The following is a 20,594-nucleotide window of genomic DNA, read 5'->3' on the forward strand; positions in this document are numbered from 1 at the left end:
GCTCCAATAAATGTTCTTTAGTCCATATCCAAACGTCATCTTTATCAAATAAATACTATTCACATTACTTGAGAATTATACAATTGTACAACATTACTAAAGCAATTACAAACTAAAAAAACTTTACATAAACAATCAAACAATGGATTTTTGGGGGCTATATCTAGAATCTAAAGACGTTAATCAATTCAGATCTCTGAGTCATTACATCAGCAAACAGATTATCCACCTCCTTGCTCATGCCATCAAGAAGCTTCTCAAATTCATGCAGCTTTGTCTGCAATTCAGTGGTTTCTTCATGTCTTTTTACTTCATCAGAAGCAGCAACTTCAGCAACAAAACTGTTCAGTTCTTGGATCTCGCCGAACATAGGCATTTTCTCCATCAACTGTTCACTGATCTTGAAATCAAGGGTGGCAACTGAAGAACTTTCAAACCCACCAGCAATTTTCCTCAGCTCCATGTAAGGCCTAGCATCACCATATAAACAAGACAAGACAACCCCACATACCCAGAATCCAACACTCTTCATTTCCTTAATACCCTCATGAACAATCCTTTCCTTGCCAGAAAGAATCCTTGCTTTATCATCATCTCCTGCTTTAACTGGATGTTTGGATACACGATAAACTCTTACGTTGGTTGGAGAATTGATTCTGGGAAAAGCTACTCCTCCTAGTTGCTTTTGTGATAGCAGAATTGATTCTGGAAGACCTGAACATGAATTCAAATACGCACTAAGATGCTTTCTAGCCAAAGAAGGTGACTTCTCCAACAGGCTCAAACCATGAGCCAGAGAAAGTTTAGATTGACCAAGATGAGAAATTGAAGAAGAAATGGAATTCAAAAGCTGAAGCAAACTCAAGGTGTAGCTGAGATACCCTTCAATGGAATCATTCTCCCATCTACTCATAGGATAATCAATATCCACAACAAGCTTTGCAAAAGCCTTGTTGATAATTGGGAAGAGGCGAAAACACCTCTGAAACCATGTCAAGGACAGGGTTTGGTCTGTCCCGGGTTTCAAATCCAATGCTAATTGGCCTATGAATCTTGAAACATGGGATTGAAAAGCATGAAGTGAAGATGACAATAACTCATCAGTTTGGGGGTGATGGTGATGGTGATGGTGGCGATTCTCTAGCTTGAAGTAGAGTTTTGAAAGTTTCTCTACCAATAGCACCATTGGAAATTGGAAGCTAGAACTTAGAAGAACACAAAGAGATGCTACTTTAAAAAGGGGTGTTGGTTGTGTTGAGAACTAGAATTCAGTTGCGTGCAGATTGTTTCGGTTGTGTTGTGTGTGGATTGATGTTAAAGACTGAAGATGAGAGTGGTTGTCTTATATAGCCATTATTAGCCAAGTGGACCAAACAAACAACATGGAATGGAAGCTTCCTATTTAAAACATGACAGAAACATGTTTTGGCGGCGGTCAAACGAGCTTATCCATTTGTGTTTGTGTTCTGTAACTCGGTTTTGCGTTCAAGTTTAAGCTTGAAACACGCTGTTGTTGAATACACAATTGGGTCCACTTGCTGCACTTGGACGAGCCTTCAAGCAGAAGCAAAGCCTTAGTGGACGTGTGAGTGAGCCAATGTCAATGTCATGATTCCTATCCTGCACAATGAAATGAATAATGTTGGTGGAAATTCTCCACCTTAGCTAATGTTGTTATTTTAGAGATTATTTTTTTATAGATTTCAAGAAAATCATAATTTAATTTGTGTTGGTCTACACTAATAAAAATCTGTTGAGTATGGTTCATAGGCAGTGCCATTGGGACAATGGATCGGGGGCCGTGTCATGCGATCCATTGCCCGTGCACGGGTCATATTGTAATCTGAATAATTAGTAATCCTATATTTGATTGTAACACTGAAACTCTAATTATTGTATTTAAAACGAATCAATAAACGAAAGGCTTAAATGCATTTGGTGCCCCTGATGTTTCAGGTTCGTGCAAATGATACCCTCCATCTATTTTTGTCGACGTTTGTACCCTCGATGAAACAAAATAGTGTAGTGAGTACCCCTCCGTCAGTTCAACGTTAAAAAACTAACGGAAGGTGCTGACGTGGCTTTTTTATTTATTTTTATGTGGAAATTACATTTAAAATTTTAAAAAGAGGGAGAGGGTGGGGGGATTCGAACTCAGGATCTATAAGTGACAAAACACAACTCTAACCAGTTGAGCTACACAAAGAATTGATATATAATGCAATACAATTTTATTTATATCTTTATTTCGTCATTTTCTTCTCACCAACACAGTTCTTCTCCCTTTTCCTTTCCCTTTCACGCTGCCATTTCTCCTTTCCCTCTCCTCTTCATGTTTTCCTTCTCTTGGTTGTGTCTTCTTCTTCACCTTATCACCACCGTCACCGTGTTCCTTCCAAAGTTTCTTTTCCTTCAAAGGACAACACCATGAAACTTACCCAAGCTTTGTCCTCCTCAACCCAAGATCAGATTTGGGCTTGGAGTTACCCCCACTTCCGCCAGTGGCCGACCACCACCACCACCACTGTGAGTTCATCTTCTTCATTCGTCTCCGGCGAGACCGCCACCAACACCATATTCGTTGCACTTGAATCGGCTAAAAAACCCCACAAAATCATCATTCCCGTCTACCCAAGTGAAGAGGAACGACCAGAAATGCCTCTTGGACGTCTCACGGCCGCGATCTGGTCGTTCACCGACGAACCATCCGACCTGTAACTGCGATTTCCTGGAAAACCGTTGAGAAATTGGAGAAACGGATGCCACCACCGTGTTCCTGGCCACGAAAGGATGGAGAACCATTACACTTTTCCCCCCCCGGCGACATCTCCGACGCGGGCCACCATCCTTGCCGGCGACACTTCGCCGGAAAATCTCCAGAATTGCGTTTTGGTAAGTTTTGACCTACAGAACTCATTTTTGGACTCTAAACTTCAATATTAAATAGAGAATAAAGTGTTGGTTGTTGAATAAAGGTGAAAAGGTGAAGAAGAAGAAGGGTAACCTATCGTTCTACACATGAGCTAGATGCTAATGATGTTGTTAGTATCAGCATGTGGGTTGAAAGCCACCTGAATTGTGTTTTCTTCTATGAAGATTTCTCAAACTCAGATCCTTTCATTTTGGGTATTCAAACTGAGTAGCAATTGCAAAGAAACTAACATCAAATGGATAAATGATATAAATAAAATTGTGTTGCTTAATATATCAATTGTTTGTGTAGCTCAACTGGTTAGGGGTGGGTTTTGCCACTTATAGGTCCTAGGTTCGAATCTCCCCCACCCTTTTTTTCAACTTTCAAAACGTGGTAGGTCCAAAAAATTAAAAAAAAAAGCCACGTCATCACCTCCGTTAGTTTTTTAACGTTGAACTGACGGAGGGGTACTCGTTACACTATTTTGTTTCATCGAGGGTACAAACGTTGACAAAAATAGATGAAGGGTGTCATTTGCTCGAACCTGAAACATCAGGGGCACCAAATGCATTTAAGCCTAAACGAAACTATATCTGCTCTATGGTCGCAAACGTAGGCAATTTGGCCAAGCTTCTTATACAAAGCTTTCGTGTGTTTTTCTCTACTCTTAATCTATATTCATGTTGTTGTTCTAACAAAATCATGTTTTTATCTTCTCTATCATATAATTGATTTTTCTAATAACCTAATCAAAGTAACTTTTCCAAATAATCTATTTTTAACTTTTTTCTAAAATAATAATTTTTAAAAAGCTGAAATAAACATCTTAAAATGTTAAAAAATGATTTTTCTTACAAAATCTAAAACAAAAGCACTTGTAAAATTCATGTGCACATTTTGGCACAGTGACACCAAAGAAACGCCTCTAATCCGCAGTCGCCGTCTTGCCTCCCTCAACCTGTAACCGCCGCTCGCCGACCGCCGTCCTCCGGGAAGTCCGGCCACCTCCTCCTACGGGTAAGCCTTTGCTGAATTGGTCATTAGCTCTTGCTATCGTTCCTTTCTCGATCGTGAACCGAGACCCGTTTTGCTTCTTTTTTTTTTTAATTCGTCTTCTATCATCTCCAATCTATGAATATCTGGATTTACTGCTTCTTGCAAAAAAAAAAAAATCTTTTTTGTTATTCCAATGCTTGATCATGAACTGTTATACCATAGAGTTATCTAGTTAGGTTTTGAAGTTGCTTCTTCATTTTGTGTCTCATTCCCTGTTTGCTAGTTAGTCACAATTGTGTGTAACACTGGCAACAATGTATATTGGATATCTAAGGTTCATTGAAATCATTGCAATGCTGGATTGATTTGTCTTATGTTTGGTAATGCTATTTTAGTTTATGTTTTTTCTATTTTTTTATATCATTTAACTATGTTTATGCATAGTTCTATATTTTCTTATATATATTAAAAATTAACGTATAATTAATTTTTATTAATGTACCCGTTCCTAGGATTTTTCAAATCCCGTACCTGATACTGGTACCGGTATTGTACCCGTATCTATGCATTACTGACTGGAGCTTTAGAGCACCCGGTCGCCTTTTATACTATAATAATGGAACAGGAATTCACAGGTCTTTCGTCGACATCTGTCGACTCTGAGCTGCTGTTAAACTCATGAGCTCACTTATGGAGAAGAACATTTTACTAAATAGTATGAAGAGTATGGTCTCTGAAAATATTCTTCACTTAGCCTTTTGTTCAAATGTATGATTTAGTCTTTGAATGATTAAAGTTCATTTTCGGTTAGACTTTAAAAGTGATAGTAGAAGGAGTATCATGAGATGAGTATAAATTATTTTAAGGACTTTAAAAGTGATAGTAGAAGGAGTATCATGAGATGAGTATGTTTATTTTTTCTCTTTTTGAAATGACTGCAGTTTGAAACTAAAGAACAACATTTGGTTGGAGTGTCATCTTGCGTTGCACGATTATTACCCTTCCCCTACCAATTGTTCAATTGTATGCTCCAACCATGGACAATATGAAGAATGATGAAGCCCAAGATCAGAAGCATGATGAACTTGCTGAATCACTTAATGATCTCTTCACCAGTATTTCCACCATGATCAAATCAGAGCTTCAGGTGAAACCACACATTCTTTTTCCTTCCCACTCTGAAATATTTTTTCTCTTCAATTCAAAGGACACTTGGTGTATTGAAATTTGCCATTTCTTGGAAATTCGATATGATTTTTATTCATTTGTTTTGTTATAATCTGCAATGTTTTTTTCTGTGTTAGGGGACTAATAATCATCTGGAGCTTCTGGAGAAGATGAACCTGAGGGTGGCAGAAGAGTACAAAGGGTTTGGTGATTTGGCTTCAGGGTTGAGGGTTTTTGTGGAGCAGTTGAAATGCAAGAGTGGTAGCTTTAATGAATATGTTGAGCAGATTGATGCCATAGAGAAGCAAGTGACTGAGTTTGAAGCTGTGGTCTCTATGCTTGATAAATATGTGGCTTTGTTGGAATCAAGAGTGCTATCTGTGTACCAACACAAAACCCATCTTCCGAATTGATAATAAATGTACAAGTTGAGATAATGTGTGGGACAAGATGACAATCTCCTATCATCTTTTGTTTTACTTATTTTGCTATCAATGTTTGAGATTCTCAAATGATCTCTCTTCCCTTCAGTATTTGGATTTACTACCTGAAAGAAAGCATTAGAGAGATTGACAAAGTGAATTTCATCATTGTTTAGACTTCAGACTGAATACAATCACCAATGTTTATATACAGAGATACACTTCACATTAGCCATTTTTTATTGTGGTCCTCTTAAATATTTTTAATTGTCTATCGCGTTAAATTATAATTTTTATTTTGGCCCCTGCAAAAATTTATTAATTTTTTTGTTCCTATAAAATAAACAATCATTTTTTTCTCTTTCAAAAAAACAATCATGTTTTCATAGTCCCTCATGATGGGTTAAAATCACATGACTTATTATAGGGACTAAAAATGAATTAAATATTTATAGGGACTATCTAGAAGAACCAAAATGAAAAATTGGAATTTTTAGATGATAGAAAACGGAAAGAAAAAAAAAATTACGATGACGCTGATAAGATAGGGGAATAGAATAATGGATAATTATTATTGATACTGCAGAGATGAAGAATCTCTACTGGGAATAGTACAATACAGCAGGAGTTCGGAGCCTGTTCTCAACATACTACCACACTTATAATTTCCTGGACAACCATCTAATAGGCTACATCTATTATTTATACAACTACATAGTGCAGTTTCTATTTTGAATTCAAACTGACATACACACATAATAACTGCTAACTCCTAATAACTACAGACTGGTAACTGCCCCTATCCATCTGCCAAATTCGTATTTCCCCTCTCTCCTTGCTGTTTTGGCTGCTCAGCAGTCTCCATGGCCACAGTAGTGGCTGCGCCACCCCCCATGGTGGTTCTAGACCTGAAATTCTTCTTTTTCTGGCGATAAACTTGGATCAAAGGAGGTTTAATCTTATCAGACGCTATAAAAATATTACGATGACACTATAAAAGATGGATATTTTGATAGGGACTATCTTTATAAATAATTGGCTAAAAACCACTTTTGGCCCCTGATGTTTCAAGTTTGTGCAAATTCTGCCCCTATTATATTTTTGTCGATGTTTCTACCCCTCATGTTTTCAAACAGTGTATCGTCTACCCCTCATGTTTTCAAACAGTGCACCGTCTACCCCTCCGTCAGGGGTAGACGGTGCACTGTTTGAAAACATGAGGCGTAGAAACATCGACAAAAATAGATAGGGGCAGAATTTGCACAAACTTGAAACATCAGGGGCCAAAAATGCTTTTTAACCTAAATAATTTATATATCACATTTTAAATGTATATTAAAATTTAATATGAAATTTTTAAAATATTTTTTATATTAATCTTCAAATTAAAAAAAAGTGTTACCTAATGTTTCAGGTGCCTCTAACTATCGTTGGCCAAAATAGTCACTCGCCTAGTAAAGTTGCATTTAGGTCCTTAAACTTTTTGAATTTTAGGATTAGTCCTTAATGGAGCCTAAGTTGCTTATGTGTTCGATGAAGTGTGAAGGGACATAGTATGTGTCCTTTAGTGAGGCTCACGTGATTGAAACTTATATTTTCAATTAAAAACTAAATGATAGCTTGAGAAATAATAAACACAAATTTATTAATTAAAAAATTTATAAACAATTCCTTATAGAAAATTATAGATCTCTAATCCTTCCTCCAAATAAATTTATGTTTTTAAATTAATAAATTTATGGAATTAAGGTTATTGATTTTCAATTTTTTTGTGCAAAGCTTGGGCTTTGGATAAAAACCGGGTTTGACCCGAATTAGATAAATGGACAATTGAACTAGTTTTTTGTCCAAAAAATGGATCGGTTAAAAAACCATAACTCAAAATTGGATTTTTTTTAAAGTTTGGTCAAGTTCAATTTTTTTTTTCCACTGCCCTATAATACTATTGTCACTCTCAAGTCCTCCCTCTCCATGTCTTCCTCCATCGCCATTCTTTAGTTAGTTTTTTCATTTTTAACAAATTTGCTATGTTGTCCGTTATTCATCACCCACCACCATCCATTGGCCACCATCTTGAAAAATCCCAACTTTCCGATGAGTCGGAAGTTGAACCTCAACATCTGGCTAAAGGAAAATATGGACACCACTAACAAGGATCGTGACTACTAGTCATCACCTCACTTATCAGAATCCTCGTCCAGAATATCATCAGAACCAGTGGCCAAAACATTAACTAACGCAGCATCTGCTTTAGTGAAGCTCCAGATCACCAAGATAAGCCGAATCTCTTACCTCACATAGGTTTCCCAGTCGAGAAAGAAGACACCAAGAAGTGATGGTCGCTGCATTAGCTTCCAACAGAGTCTTTGACGCACATATCAGTGATGTTGGTGTTCTTATTGAGGGCCAGAATCGGTGCCATTATTATTTCTAAAATAGGTCATTTTAAGAGAATAATGGTTCCTATCAGGTCATCCAAGGCTGGAGCACCACGAAACTCCACGAGATCAAGATGGACATAGAGGCTAGAAAGAGATGTGAGGGAAAGGGTGCAGTGGTCAACAATTTGATAGAGGACATCCACGACCATGGCAGGACAAAAAGGTTCTTGTTGACCGCAAAACCAATAACCAGAGATAAACAAGATGAGAAGCTCCTCGGCGAAATTTGGAGCCTGACATTGAGGGTTTTCAAATCAGGGTTACAGAATGGAAAATTTCAAAAGGCAAAGGACTTTTTTTGCAATTAAAGCCAAAGTTTCATCTAAGCCATTCAATAATAAAATAATACATGAATGGTGATTACTGATATTTTAATAGTGCACCATGCAGGACCTATTTCATACTTGCACCATAATTCATAGAAGTCGCCCAAACTTAAGAGGGAAAGGAGCTCCTGAAAGAACAAGAATTGAAAAAAGTGCAAGTAAAATCTCTTTAATTGATAACTTTCTCCAAGGCTCAACTTCAATGAAAGAAGCAAGTTACAATAGAGCTTTATCATTTCGATCAATGCCTAGGCATGTTCTATTTTGTCACTAATACAATTGGGTCTACCCGAAATGATTGAAACAACGGCCAAAAATATGTCATTGCCTGAACTGTCCAAATGAAGAGAGCCTTTTGCAGGCTTCAAAATGCTGACCCACCACCCTTGGGCTTTCCAAGCAACATATCTTTTGCTTCATTAATTTTGGATGCAAGGTAATGGCTGCCACCTGCATCTGGATGGTTAGCGATCATCACCCTCTTATGTGCTTCTTTAATCTTATCTGTTGGAGTGCGCTCTCTGCCATAGTGACAATTGAAAATCAACAAGAGAATATATCTAGTAATAAAATTGTCATGGTCATGACTAGGAACGAAAATCCAATTCTAACCAGTGAAATTCCATACTACATAGAGGGAAAATATGAACACAGCAAGACACAATTCAAGCTCATAAAGACTAAAGTTTCTTAAAGACAAAGTCGGATGGTTGCAATCCTGAAGATTATAAATACATACAACATCAATAATTAATACCATACACATAAATGCTCTGAAAAAATACCTAAAATCACCATCATCAATCTAAGGCTTGAAGATTAACAAGTCAATAATGACAAAACCATTCTAAAAAAATAAATAAAGGAACAAATTAATAAGAACAAAATACAGAATATATCAGACATGTGAACACAGAACAATAAAGTTGGGGAAAAAAGAACAGATACAAATTCGAGGAATGTGAAATGAGAATGAAGAACATGTGAGAGTGAGTGAGAGAGCTGCAAGCTATGATCCCTGAAATGATGAGATACCGAATCTGGAAGGGAAGAACAGATAGGCGTGGATGTTGGAGTGCAGTGGGTTTGTCAGAAAATGTCAAAGTTGGCCTATATGCATCATCAGATGTGATAAGAGGCAAATCAAAAAAAAAATACGTGATAATTGGTTTGATAACTCAGAAAATGGTTGCAGCCCTATGAAGGTAACAGGCATAACTGCGATGTTTTTCAGAAACAATGGCCCGTGACTGTGACCTTGATGGAAAAATGTTCTGCAATAGATGCCTTTTGGAAGCCTTAGGGGAGTACCCTGGCGACTGCTAAGTGATAAAATTAAAATTCACAACAGGTGGGAAATTTTGAAGTTTCTTTTATCACCCGATGCTGCATTTACAGAGCAATGTATCTACACCATATTGTGCATTATCTCTAAAGTCTAAACCATCAACCATATCCAAGTTGGTTTGAAAGAAGTATTAAATTTGAATGAAAAAAACAGAAATGTGAGAAGGATGTATCCTGTCACATGATGTCCATATCAGACATTGACACGGCCTGGATACCAAACTGGTAAACAAGTTGTTAATTGGTGCTTCATAGCACTTCTAACAGTCTGATTTCTGACACTAACCAGATCATAAGCTATATGCTTAAGAGTGCTTCACTAATCAAACAAAGAAACTTGATGCACACACAAACAAGCTACAAGAAAGGCTAGTATTCAACATGCTAAGATGGTTGTGACTCTTAATCCCAACTCTCTTACTGACTTTATCCCAAATCCCAATTCCCAAACTTCGGAACATCAACCTGAACAAAACACTCATTACCCTCTAAATGAAGTAATGAACACCTCTCTTTAGAAGAACCAAATTCTTTCAAACGAGAAATATTGATCATTAATTCAATCGATTAACCCCATAACCTAAAAGGTGACAAACAACGCCCTACAGATAATTACCAGTGCAATAAACCAATAAGCTACTAACACAATCAACATACAGAATCATTAAACCGAGAAACAAATGGCGGTACCTAACACCCAGTATGAGAGCTGCTTCTCTCCTAGTCATGGTAGCCTGGAAACCGCCTTCATAAAACTTTTTAGGCAAATTCCTGAGATTATGCCAAGCCTGTATACCATATTTACCAGCATAAGCTGCAGCAGCCACAGCAAGTCCTGCCATAAGAGGTGTAGCCTGTTCCAAATTCCAATTTCAGTTCCACAAAAGAAACACAAATTGAAAATACTACAAAAAGGGGCTTATGGTCATGAAAATTAAACTCAAAATCATGCTCATCAAATCAAGATAACAAGGCTAGAGAAAATTGAAAAAAGTTAAGGCAAATAGGGGTTGTTTAGATCGAAACCAGAATGTAAAGCAACAAGGAAAATAGACATACCATGATTGCGGAGCACGGAGAACAGGGGACGGCGAACACCTGAGCGTGGCGTACGAACAAAAAAGGGGATGACGGATACCTGCGCGCGGCGGCTGGCGGCGGCGAGAGAGGCAAGGCTGTGAGGTAGAGAATTGAAAATGGGTAATTCGTATAGAATAGGGTTTTGCCTGCGAAGAGGGTTGAGTTGAGGAACCAAAGCAGGAAAGAACAAAAGGAGTTTACGTGTTAAAATATTCCGGGGAAATTACACCGACCTCCCTGATATTCATTTCTAGTAGACATATGGGTTGAGTAGGGAGATATCTAGAGATCAATTTATTATTTCGATGTAAAAAAAACATTTCATTGACTTTTCATGATAACACTCGGTACTATCTCTGTCTTTCTAAATGATATAGTATAAAGGATATGAGGTTCATGTATTTTCAAACGAGAGGAGAGGTCAATGCAATAATAACATCATTAGCATACCTAGGACTAGAATGATTTAACTCAAATTTGTCTAAGATTATTTAGACAACCCTTTAACAAATGAAACTTGAGATTTTATTTAGATTAACTATGTTTCTCATTTATGTAAAATATGTGAGTTTTGATTTTACCCATTTGTGGATGTTATTTTTGGATTAACTATATTTAGTGTCTGTTAAAAAAAAACTATATTTAGTGTCGTTGCGTTGAAAATCGAAGGTTAAGTATACCAACACTAATTGTGTAATAGTATTAACCTATATGACCGACACTTAATAGCTACAATTGAAGGGCTCGTTAATATAGTACGTCGTATTCGACAAGATCATATACATAAGTTCATACAATACATTACAGGCTTACTCATTGTTTGATGTTAACATTGTAATGTATAAGTTATTCATCAACTCACTCTTATACATTAAAATGATGGATTATTTAATTCACCCTATAAATGATGAATAAAGCATGATAAGAGTGTGATGTATAAGTTACAAGAAAATATTTTATCCACCATCACCATCACTACCTCCACCATTACCACCACTACCCTCCACCTCCGCCACTACCACCACTAACGATGTATCCATCACCACCCTCCACCACTACCACCATCAATGTTGTCGCCATTGCCACTACTACTGTCGCCGCCACTACCATCACCATCATCACCATCACCTTCCAACACCACCAACACCGTCACCACCACCCGAACCTCTACTGCCATCACTACTAGAAAAACTAGTTTTCACATCGGGTATTTTTGAGTTTTAACATCGGTTTTTATCCGATGTAAACAATGTTGATGTGGTATCTCCTAACCTTTTCACATCGGGTTTATAACCGATGTGATCGGTTAAGTCAACCAACTGATGTGAAATGTACACTTTTCACATCGGTTAAGTCAGCCAACCGATGTGAAATGTACACTGTACATTTCACATCGGTTCTGTCAGCCTTTCACATCGGTTCTGTCAGCCAACCGATGTGAAATGTTTACTTTTCACATCGGTTAGACAAAAAACTGATGTGAAATGTGTATACTTTTCACATCGGTTAGACAAAAACCGACATCGGTTAGACTGAAAACCGATGTGAATGCTCAACAATTTTTTGTTTTTGTTTTTTTTTTCCACACGAATTTGACCTGAATATACATATTTTTTTAATGAAAATTTATTAACATAAAAGGAAATCTTGAGAACACACTCTCTCAAGTGAGTTAAACATCCAAGGTCCCAGCAAAAAAGAAAACATAATAGCCTAAAAGAACTAGAACAATTCAGCAATTCTAGTTCTTTAAATGTACTTAAACAGCAACTGCTCATGAAATTAGGACAAAATAGTTAATGTAAAACAGCAACAGCAACAACACCAGTTCAGCAAAACAGCACCAGTTTCAGCAAAACAGCAACAGTTCAGCAAATTAATGCCCCAAGCAGGAAAGCCACCAGCACCATAAGCATAAATTAGGAGAGCAGCGGAGGTGAGCAACTTTGAACCCTATAAACAGATGCAATAAATACAGAGATCAACAATCCATGTTATAATGTAAAAAACAAGTTGCCCAAACTTTAATTCAGACTGTTTAGTCACAAACTTTAAATACATACCAAATAAATTCTAAGGTTTATACAAGTCAAGAAAGCAAGTTGCCCAACTGTTTCGCAAATCATACAACTCTTGTTCTGTTAATGCCGTTGGATCAGTGAATGCCTACAATTTGTAGAATAGGTTAAAATACATATTTTGTGACATTTTGATTAAAACTCAAACAATGAGACAAATAGGGAGACAAACATTTGTAATACCTCCATCCAAGACTTAGTAATACTAGCAGAGACAATGTCAACCATATTCTTCATCACATAATATCCACAATCATTCCCATTAGGCTGCAACCTTGCCTACAAATGAATAGATTTTTATACACTAAATATATATCAAAACAGTACATATTACAGCCAGTGTTAAGTAGTATAAACAGCAACATCAAGACGCAACCATAATCTACACTACACTTACTTTGGGACGAAGCCATTGAGTCCTTTTTTTTATTACCCTCAGCCAATTGATAAACCGCCATAGCTCTATATAAAAAACGATCATCGAAGTAAGTTATACATTTTAGTGTAAAAGGACATAATAATTTTTCAAAACCGTGTAGGCTGAGTAAAACCCCTGAAATATTTTAGCTCTTGGGAGATTCTAATCACCGTGGACATTTATCTGTCACTTTCTGACTAGGCATGTAAATCAGAACATGCAACTTTGCAGGACTAAATGAGAAAATTACAAGAAACGCTAAAAGTCAAACAAATATATGTTTTTCAAGCCATGTATCAGCTCAGTCTGATTGCAAGAAACAAATAAAGAATATCTGAGGTTTGATCCCCACAAATATCCACCACGCAACCCAAACCCAAATCCATTGTTGTATTATCAGCATTGCAAGTGCCATGCCAGACATAGATGGAATTTAACAATGACATGAAATAATATATAACAAAAGCGACATAAAATATACACTTACTGTGTAACAATATTCTTCATTTGTGATTGAAGATCATTGTGTAATGAACAAAGGAGAACTAAAGTATTGTCTTTAGGACAAATGATTATTAATTGCCAATGCCCTCTGTACACAACAATTAGTGTGTTAATTAGTAAGATGGAGTTATGGATAAAAATAAATAAGAGAAAATACAAATTTACATATACTTACGATACAAGATATGGTGCTAAGTAACACACTTTGTCCAAATCACGCAACTTTTCTTGTATGTATGTTAGAACTTTCTTTTTAGACTTTGTGGAATCTGGATAACTGAAGATTACTGGGTCCAGAATTCCAAACACATCTGATTTGTTACTTTCCTCACATAGACGATGGATATACCTGATTAAATTTGAAATTAATATTGAATATGACAATCATGAAAAATAATAGTAAAAATGGAAGTCTACTTACGTGCACCAAACTTGTAGAATAGAGATGTCAAGCCAAGCATCACCCGCCAACAACTCTCTGATACACTTTGGTGAAATCCAAAAGTTTTTTACAGCAAGATCATGTTGTAATGGTAAACATATATGTTGTTGCTGTTTCAAAAACATGAATAACACTCTCTGAACATTGTCAGTGGTCGAGTCCTCCTTGTGATTTTCTTGTGCGGCGGTGCAAGAATCTTTTGTGCTTCCATGCAGAAGAACATTTTGTTCTCCTTGTTGGTTTGTAGGGGAGATTTCAGATAAACCCATAGTCTTAAGCGTCTCCATAAAAGATTTTTGCATCTTCTCACTCGCCATGATCAACTGTTGTTCAAACTCTTCTTTACATTCTGCTTTAATCTTTGCTGCAAGTTTTTGTTCAAGTTTGGCCTCAAGTTGTGCTTCAATCTCCTTAATATCTATGGACTGTGTTGGACGTGAAGACCTTCCGAAGTAGTTGCTTAGATTAGCAAATCGTCCAACACCACGAACACGACCACCATGCTCGGATGTTCCAATTGCCTTTGTCAAGATATCGTCACGTCCTTGTGAAACAAAGGTTCCTTGTTCAGTCTCTTCAGCCAGTGAATCCTACATTTGCACATAAATTTAATATTTCATTAGTGCTAAAGAAGGATGTCGCATACAAGAAACACATACAACCATAATAAGAAAGTAATCATGGAAAAAGTATTTCACTTACAATTTTCTCAGCAACAACTCGGGTAGCCTCTGATGTGTATTCCCCTCCTCGCCTTTGTCTTGCTCTCTTCCATTTGTCATGACGTGACGGTGGAGATGGAATACGATCTAATTCTCCTGATGCGTCTAGTTCTTGTTTCTTTTCATTAATCATTTTCTTCTCAAGCAATTCATATCCTCCACGAGATAATGTATGTGGGTAAAGATTCTTAGCCACATTATCCTTACATTTTTTTACTTTTTTCCTATTATAAATCAAGCTAAAGAAGTAAGCATAAAAATAAGCATAGATAAACGACCAAAGTTTGCTGGTTTGGCTGTGATATTTGCTGGTTTTTTCTGTGCCACATGCTAGTTTTGATTTACCAAATTTTAATGGAATACAGTAATGGGCAAACAGCTAGTGTCAAATATCATATGCTTTGGCTAGATAAACAACCAAAGCATATGATAGATTATCAAGTGACTTATGCCATGACACTATTAAAGTTTGGAAACTAGTTTGGTGAGTTCAAGGATAAGATGTCCTAAAACTGTAGTAGACTACTTACATGGTAAACATTTCAATTAAGAAAATTGAAGAAATGAAATGAAAAGAAAGCAAATCAATTTTAGGACATGAATATGACTGAAACAAGAATCAATGCAAGAAAAGAAAAATATTATTAATACTAACCTTAAATGCAGGGGTATTTCGATGCTCCAAAAACTTCTCCCACACATCTTCTTTAATATAAGGATACACTTCATACGGAGGAAGGCGATTGGGGTTGGGGTTAGTGATATAATCGGAAGTGAGTTGTGTCTTAAAAGCTCTCCATCGGTCCCCCATATACTTCAACCATTTTTTCTTCAAATCACACTTATTTGAATCATCACTTTCTGTGATATCAAAATGAAGCTATACACATAAAAAAAGTTGGTGTTAGTACCAAAGAATGGGTAAACAGTAGTGAATTAAGAATACAACAATAATACCTTAAGATCATCCCAAATTGAATTTTTTGAGTCTACATCTACCAACCGCCACTCATCTATTAAAATACTACAAGTACTTCGAGCAAGATATGCTGCATAACTCCTAAACTCATTTGAATTTTCACCAATACAATCCCCAGTTTGTGGATCAAACTCAATCTTCAATTTCACACCTGTTTTCCGAACTTTGGCAATTTTAAGCATCTTAGTGCAACCTCTAACCATTCTCTTTTTATCTTCACTAGACGAATGATTAGGTCCACTAGATGAAAGAGGGGTGTTGGTTGAATCAGCCATTTATCTGTTAACATAAAACTAAAAGATTTCAGAATCAAAGCACAAATAAATGCAATAATATAAGCATCATAAGCATATAAACGAATGACATATAAACTAATTAATCAAATAGATATAACATGTGGCATACATGGGTACTGAATTTACTAACTTATTTCAACATAGAATAGAAACTCACTAGCTCTCCCATATCCCTTCTTCATGATCCAAACGAGTAACTTGCACATCGTCTACTTTATTTTCTTCATTTGAGGTAAGCAAATTTGTTGTAGAAGACGGAATCTCAGAAATATGAAGGGATTCTTCACTACCATGTGTGGTTTTTGGTTGTAGAGCCACCGACCACCTTTTGTTAGAAGGATCTGTGACATAAAACACTTGTTTTGCTTGGGATGCCATAATGAAAGGTTCGTCCCTATAAGCCACCTTGGAAAGATCAACCAGTGTATATCCAAATTTATCAATTCTTACACCATTGGAAATATCAATCCACTTGCATTTAAATACAGGCACTGTAAATGTAACATAATCAACCTCCCAAATCTCTTCAATCACCCCAAAGTACGATGTAGATGCCATTATAGGTCTTTTATCTTTTGAACTAGAGAAGTGCATGGACTCGGCCACAACCATAACCCCACTATTTTGCATAGTACTTCTATCATCTTTTGATTTTGTATAAAAGATAGTTCTATTAATATCATAAGCACTCCAAGTCATAACATTACATTTAGGCTCAAATGAGAGTCGTTTTATTGTATCAGAAGCACTTTCATCATTAGCAATTCTTTCTTTAAACCATTCAGAAAAACTCTTATTGTGCTCTTTTAACAACCCTATTTCATTCATCTTGGGGTATTTTTCCTTTATAAAGCTTTTGTGGGTAGATAAGTAAGGTTGAACTTCATCAGTGTTATTCAATATATACAAATGCGCTGGATGACGTACCTTCCAAGTCATGCACTTGACATTTAAACCTTGTGTACCCTTACCTTCACATCTTCCATCATGACGAGACTTTGGAACCCCTATAGCATCCGCTTCTGACAAATAGTTTGAACAGTACTCAATAGCTTCTTCTGCAATGTACCTTTCAACGATCGAAGCTTCCGGACGGTGTGGATTCATAGTATACCCTTTTAGTATCTTCATGTACCGTTCTACCGGATACATCCACCTTAAACAAACTGGACCGCACAATCTAATCTCCCTTACCAAATGAACAATCAAGTGTTCCATAATGTCAAAAAATGAAGGAGGAAAATGCATCTCCAACTGACACAAGATGACTGCAGCCTCATTTTCCAACTCGTCTAACTTCAATGGATCAATGACTTTACTACATATTGCATTGAAGAATAAGCACAGCCTAGTTATAGTTTTCCTAACTTTAATAGGCAATATTCCACGAATAGCCACTGGTAGTAGTTGCTGCATCAGAACATGAAAGTCATGAGATTTTAAGCCAATTAACTTGAGATCTTTCATTGAAACAAGTCTCTTGATATTTGATGAGTAACCTTGCGGTACTTTGATACCTTGTAAACACTCACAAAAACTTGTTTTCTCTTTCTTAGACAAAGTGTGACATGCTGGAGGCAAATATGCCTTGTTACCTATCTGTTGTGGAGTTAACTGTTGTCGTATACCCATTTCAGCCAAATCTAAACGAGCACTTAACCCATCTTTTGTCTTGCCATTAATGTGAAGAAGTGTGCCAATTAGACTTTCACAAACATTTTTCTCTACATGCATCAAATCAATACAATGTCTTACATCAACACTTGACCAATATGGAAGATCAAAGAACACCGACCTCTTTTTCCATACATTTTTTTCAGCAGGCTTCTTTTGTTTCTTTCCAAAGATAACCTTCACATGTTGTTGTCGTTGATAAACTTCCTCTCCAGTCAAGGGTTTTGGCGCAACACCATACTCTGATTTTCCGTTGAAAGCTTTCTTCAATTTACGATATGGATGATGACGGTCTAAAAATTTCTGATGCCCAAGATAAACGGTCTTCCTTCCATGATTAAGCTGATGGTAACTTGTATCTTTCTCACATATAGGACACGCTTTATGCCCTTTAACGCTGTAACCAGACAAATTACCGTATGCCGGAAAGTCGTTGACGGTGCAAAACAACATGGCACGCATATTGAAATGTTCACCAGAATACGCATCAAGAACATCAACTCCTTGCTCCCACAACAATCTTAAATCATCAATCAATGGACTTAGATAAACATCTATGTCGTTTCCTGGTTGTTTTGGGCCCGGAATCATCATAGATAACATCATATATTTACGCTTCATGCACAACAAAGGAGATAGGTTGTAAATTATCAAGAGAACGGGCCATGAACTATGGTTACAACTTAGACTACCATACGGATTCATTCCATCGGTAGCAAGTCCAAGTCTAAGGTTTCTCGACTCTTTGCCAAAACTTTGAAACTTCAAATCAATTTTCTTCCATTGCAAAGAATCAGCTACATGGCGAATTTTTCCATCTTCATTTCTCTCTTCTGCATGCCATCTAAGGTTCTTTGCGTCATTTGCATTAGAGAACAATCTCTTGAACCTTGAAATTATTGGTAGGTACCATAACACTTTTGCAGGAGGACCCTTTGTGCTCACATCATCACTGGAATCACCATCTTTCTTTTTGTAGCGTGACGCCTTGCACTTCGGACAATGATCATAGTTTTCAAACTCTTTTCTGTATAAGATGCAATCATTAGGGCATGCATGTATTTTTTCATACTCCATCCCCATCGGACACAATACTTTCTTGGCTTCATAATGACGATTCGGCATTGTGTTACCTTCTGGAAGCATTTCTTTCAACAATCCAAGCAAATCAGTGAAACTTTTATCACTCCATCCATTTTTCGCCTTCAAATTAAACAATCTTAACACAGCTGACAACCGTGTAAAGTTTGTGCATCCCGGGTACAAAGGTTCTTCCTTGTCTTTACATAAAGTATCATACACATGCGCTCTCTTAAATGATTCTTCTCCAATATCATGTATCATGTCTTCCAGCCGATCATCCATATCTACACATACTTTCTCTCTTTGTGATACACTTGGCATTACTACTTCACCATGCCATATCCATTGTGTATAATTTTGACAAATCCCTCTCCAAGCTAGATGGTCCCTTATTTCATCCTTAGTAAGTTTTGGGTCCCGGTTCCCACAAGAAACACAAGGACATGGAAAAACTCCATTATTGTTCGGAAGATTCTTTTCAGCAAATTCTAGAAATTCAACCACTCCATTATCAAACTCATCACTTAATCGATTAGCTCTCATCCAACTACGATCCATAACTACGTTCTGCAAATTATCACATACTAAATTAAAGAATTGTGACCCTAGAACCAAACTCATCAACATTTTTCAAATGATAAGCTAAAGACAACCTAAAAATTAATTGTAAAAAAATCGAACATGAACAAGCATTCAAATTAAATAAGCCAAAAAACAAATCACGAATTCAGAGCCAATTTTAGAAAATAGTTTTAAAGTGAAAACAAACTTACAGCAAGATGGAAGAGTTTTGCAATGGCCGGAATAGTTTGTCGGAGCTAGAGTGGCTGGAAGAGTTCGCCGAATTCGTGAAGAGGAAGGTGTAAATCTGAGACGTCTGATAAATAACAAAAACATGGAAAGGCAATAAATAAATGGATAGATTAGCATTTTTGAAATGAATGATGGAACATGAAAGTGGTAACCAAGTAAACTCACCAATAGCAAAGTCAACTAGGCCAGCAGCAACCGCAAGAGCTGAACCACTTGAAGAACCTCCAGGAATGCAAGACGACAACAGAGGATTGGTTGGTATGACATAATGCTTGTTCTCACTTCAATGTTCAAGACATGCTCAAAGACAACCTAAAATAGTTTTAAAGTGAATATTAGATAGGTAAGCTTCTGCAAAGTACCTTTCAACTCAGCTGCTACTGTTTTTTCAACTCAAGCTAAGTACCTTTCCACAACAGGTGCCAAGCTTCTGCAAAGTATCAAAAGAAAGGTAAGATAAAAACAAAAGCAAAGGGAAAGGCTATAAGAAGGCATCACAAAGCCAAAAGAAAAAGACTATCTAAACTAGAAAACAAATGACACAACACTGCCAGCAAAAGAAAGGTAAGATAAAAACAAAAGCAAAGAAACAAGACTTTCAATACTATGATGGCTTTAACTTATTCTCAATTTAAAGCCAAAAGAAAAAGACTATCAATACTCTTGAGCTCTCACAAACAGCAACAATAATTGGAGACAACAGAATTTTCAGCAGAAAAAGACTATCAATACCCTTTGTTCTTTATGTTCCTTTAGTCTTTATAATGAGAGACTATCAAAGTTGAACAGAACCAATCAATCATTTAAACATGAGATATTAAACTTCAAATGTTAAGCACAAGACATTGAACTATTTTCAGTGTGAACAAGAAGCTATAGACTAATGTTTATA

At 36.6% G+C, this 20,594-nt stretch overlaps 5 protein-coding genes across 5 annotated transcripts; 1 reads left to right on the forward strand and 4 right to left on the reverse strand.

Moving 5' to 3' along the window:
• Window positions 1-40: 40 nt before the first annotated feature.
• LOC130748945 (UPF0496 protein 4-like) lies at window positions 41-1,321 on the reverse strand. The gene has a single exon (XM_057602191.1). It carries the CDS (start codon window positions 1,184-1,186, stop codon window positions 164-166), a length of 1,023 nt encoding a protein of 340 aa, XP_057458174.1. The 5' UTR covers window positions 1,187-1,321; the 3' UTR covers window positions 41-163.
• Window positions 1,322-3,772: 2,451 nt separating this feature from the next.
• LOC130749684 (biogenesis of lysosome-related organelles complex 1 subunit 2) lies at window positions 3,773-5,730 on the forward strand. Its single transcript, XM_057603059.1, has 3 exons — window positions 3,773-3,931; window positions 4,852-5,057; window positions 5,215-5,730. The coding sequence occupies exons 2-3, from the start codon at window positions 4,947-4,949 to the stop codon at window positions 5,488-5,490; spliced, it is 387 nt and encodes a 128-aa protein (XP_057459042.1). The 5' UTR covers window positions 3,773-3,931; window positions 4,852-4,946; the 3' UTR covers window positions 5,491-5,730.
• A 2,679-nt stretch (window positions 5,731-8,409) lies between these two features.
• LOC130749207 (mitochondrial import inner membrane translocase subunit TIM14-2-like) lies at window positions 8,410-10,901 on the reverse strand. Its single transcript, XM_057602528.1, has 3 exons — window positions 10,673-10,901; window positions 10,304-10,467; window positions 8,410-8,787 (listed from the first exon to the last, which is right to left on the reverse strand). Exons 1-3 carry the CDS (start codon window positions 10,673-10,675, stop codon window positions 8,631-8,633), a joined length of 324 nt encoding a protein of 107 aa, XP_057458511.1. The 5' UTR covers window positions 10,676-10,901; the 3' UTR covers window positions 8,410-8,630.
• Window positions 10,902-13,025: 2,124 nt separating this feature from the next.
• Window positions 13,026-16,111, reverse strand: LOC130743651 (uncharacterized). The gene is made up of 9 exons (XM_057595885.1): window positions 15,815-16,111; window positions 15,513-15,737; window positions 15,388-15,464; window positions 14,838-15,081; window positions 14,115-14,725; window positions 13,869-14,042; window positions 13,677-13,781; window positions 13,169-13,233; window positions 13,026-13,050 (listed from the first exon to the last, which is right to left on the reverse strand). The coding sequence occupies exons 1-9, from the start codon at window positions 16,109-16,111 to the stop codon at window positions 13,034-13,036; spliced, it is 1,815 nt and encodes a 604-aa protein (XP_057451868.1). The 3' UTR covers window positions 13,026-13,033.
• Window positions 16,112-16,288: 177 nt separating this feature from the next.
• LOC130743652 (uncharacterized) lies at window positions 16,289-19,447 on the reverse strand. The gene has a single exon (XM_057595886.1). It carries the CDS (start codon window positions 19,445-19,447, stop codon window positions 16,289-16,291), a length of 3,159 nt encoding a protein of 1,052 aa, XP_057451869.1.
• Between the last annotated feature and the right edge of the window lie 1,147 nt (window positions 19,448-20,594).

Source organism: Lotus japonicus, chromosome 3, assembly GCF_012489685.1.
Source record: "Lotus japonicus ecotype B-129 chromosome 3, LjGifu_v1.2".
Classification (NCBI taxonomy): domain Eukaryota; kingdom Viridiplantae; phylum Streptophyta; class Magnoliopsida; order Fabales; family Fabaceae; genus Lotus; species Lotus japonicus.

Bases quoted from the DNA above. Each gene is read 5' to 3' on its own strand.
- LOC130748945 (XM_057602191.1), bottom strand. From the start codon at position 1,186: ATGGTGCTATTGGTAGAGAAACTTTCAAAACTCTACTTCAAGCTAGAG.
- LOC130749684 (XM_057603059.1), top strand. From the start codon at position 4,947: ATGGACAATATGAAGAATGATGAAGCCCAAGATCAGAAGCATGATGAA. The intron at 5,058-5,214 runs GTGAAACCACAC...TTTCTGTGTTAG, and splicing joins TGATCAAATCAGAGCTTCAG to GGGACTAATAATCATCTGGA.
- LOC130749207 (XM_057602528.1), bottom strand. The intron at 8,788-10,303 runs GTACCGCCATTT...TCACTATGGCAG, and splicing joins GCTCTCATACTGGGTGTTAG to AGAGCGCACTCCAACAGATA.
- LOC130743651 (XM_057595885.1), bottom strand. From the start codon at position 16,111: ATGGCTGATTCAACCAACACCCCTCTTTCATCTAGTGGACCTAATCAT. The intron at 15,082-15,387 runs GTAAGTAGTCTA...GATTTATAATAG, and splicing joins TTAATTGAAATGTTTACCAT to GAAAAAAGTAAAAAAATGTA. The intron at 14,726-14,837 runs GTAAGTGAAATA...GTGCAAATGTAG, and splicing joins GAGTTGTTGCTGAGAAAATT to GATTCACTGGCTGAAGAGAC.
- LOC130743652 (XM_057595886.1), bottom strand. From the start codon at position 19,447: ATGGATCGTAGTTGGATGAGAGCTAATCGATTAAGTGATGAGTTTGAT.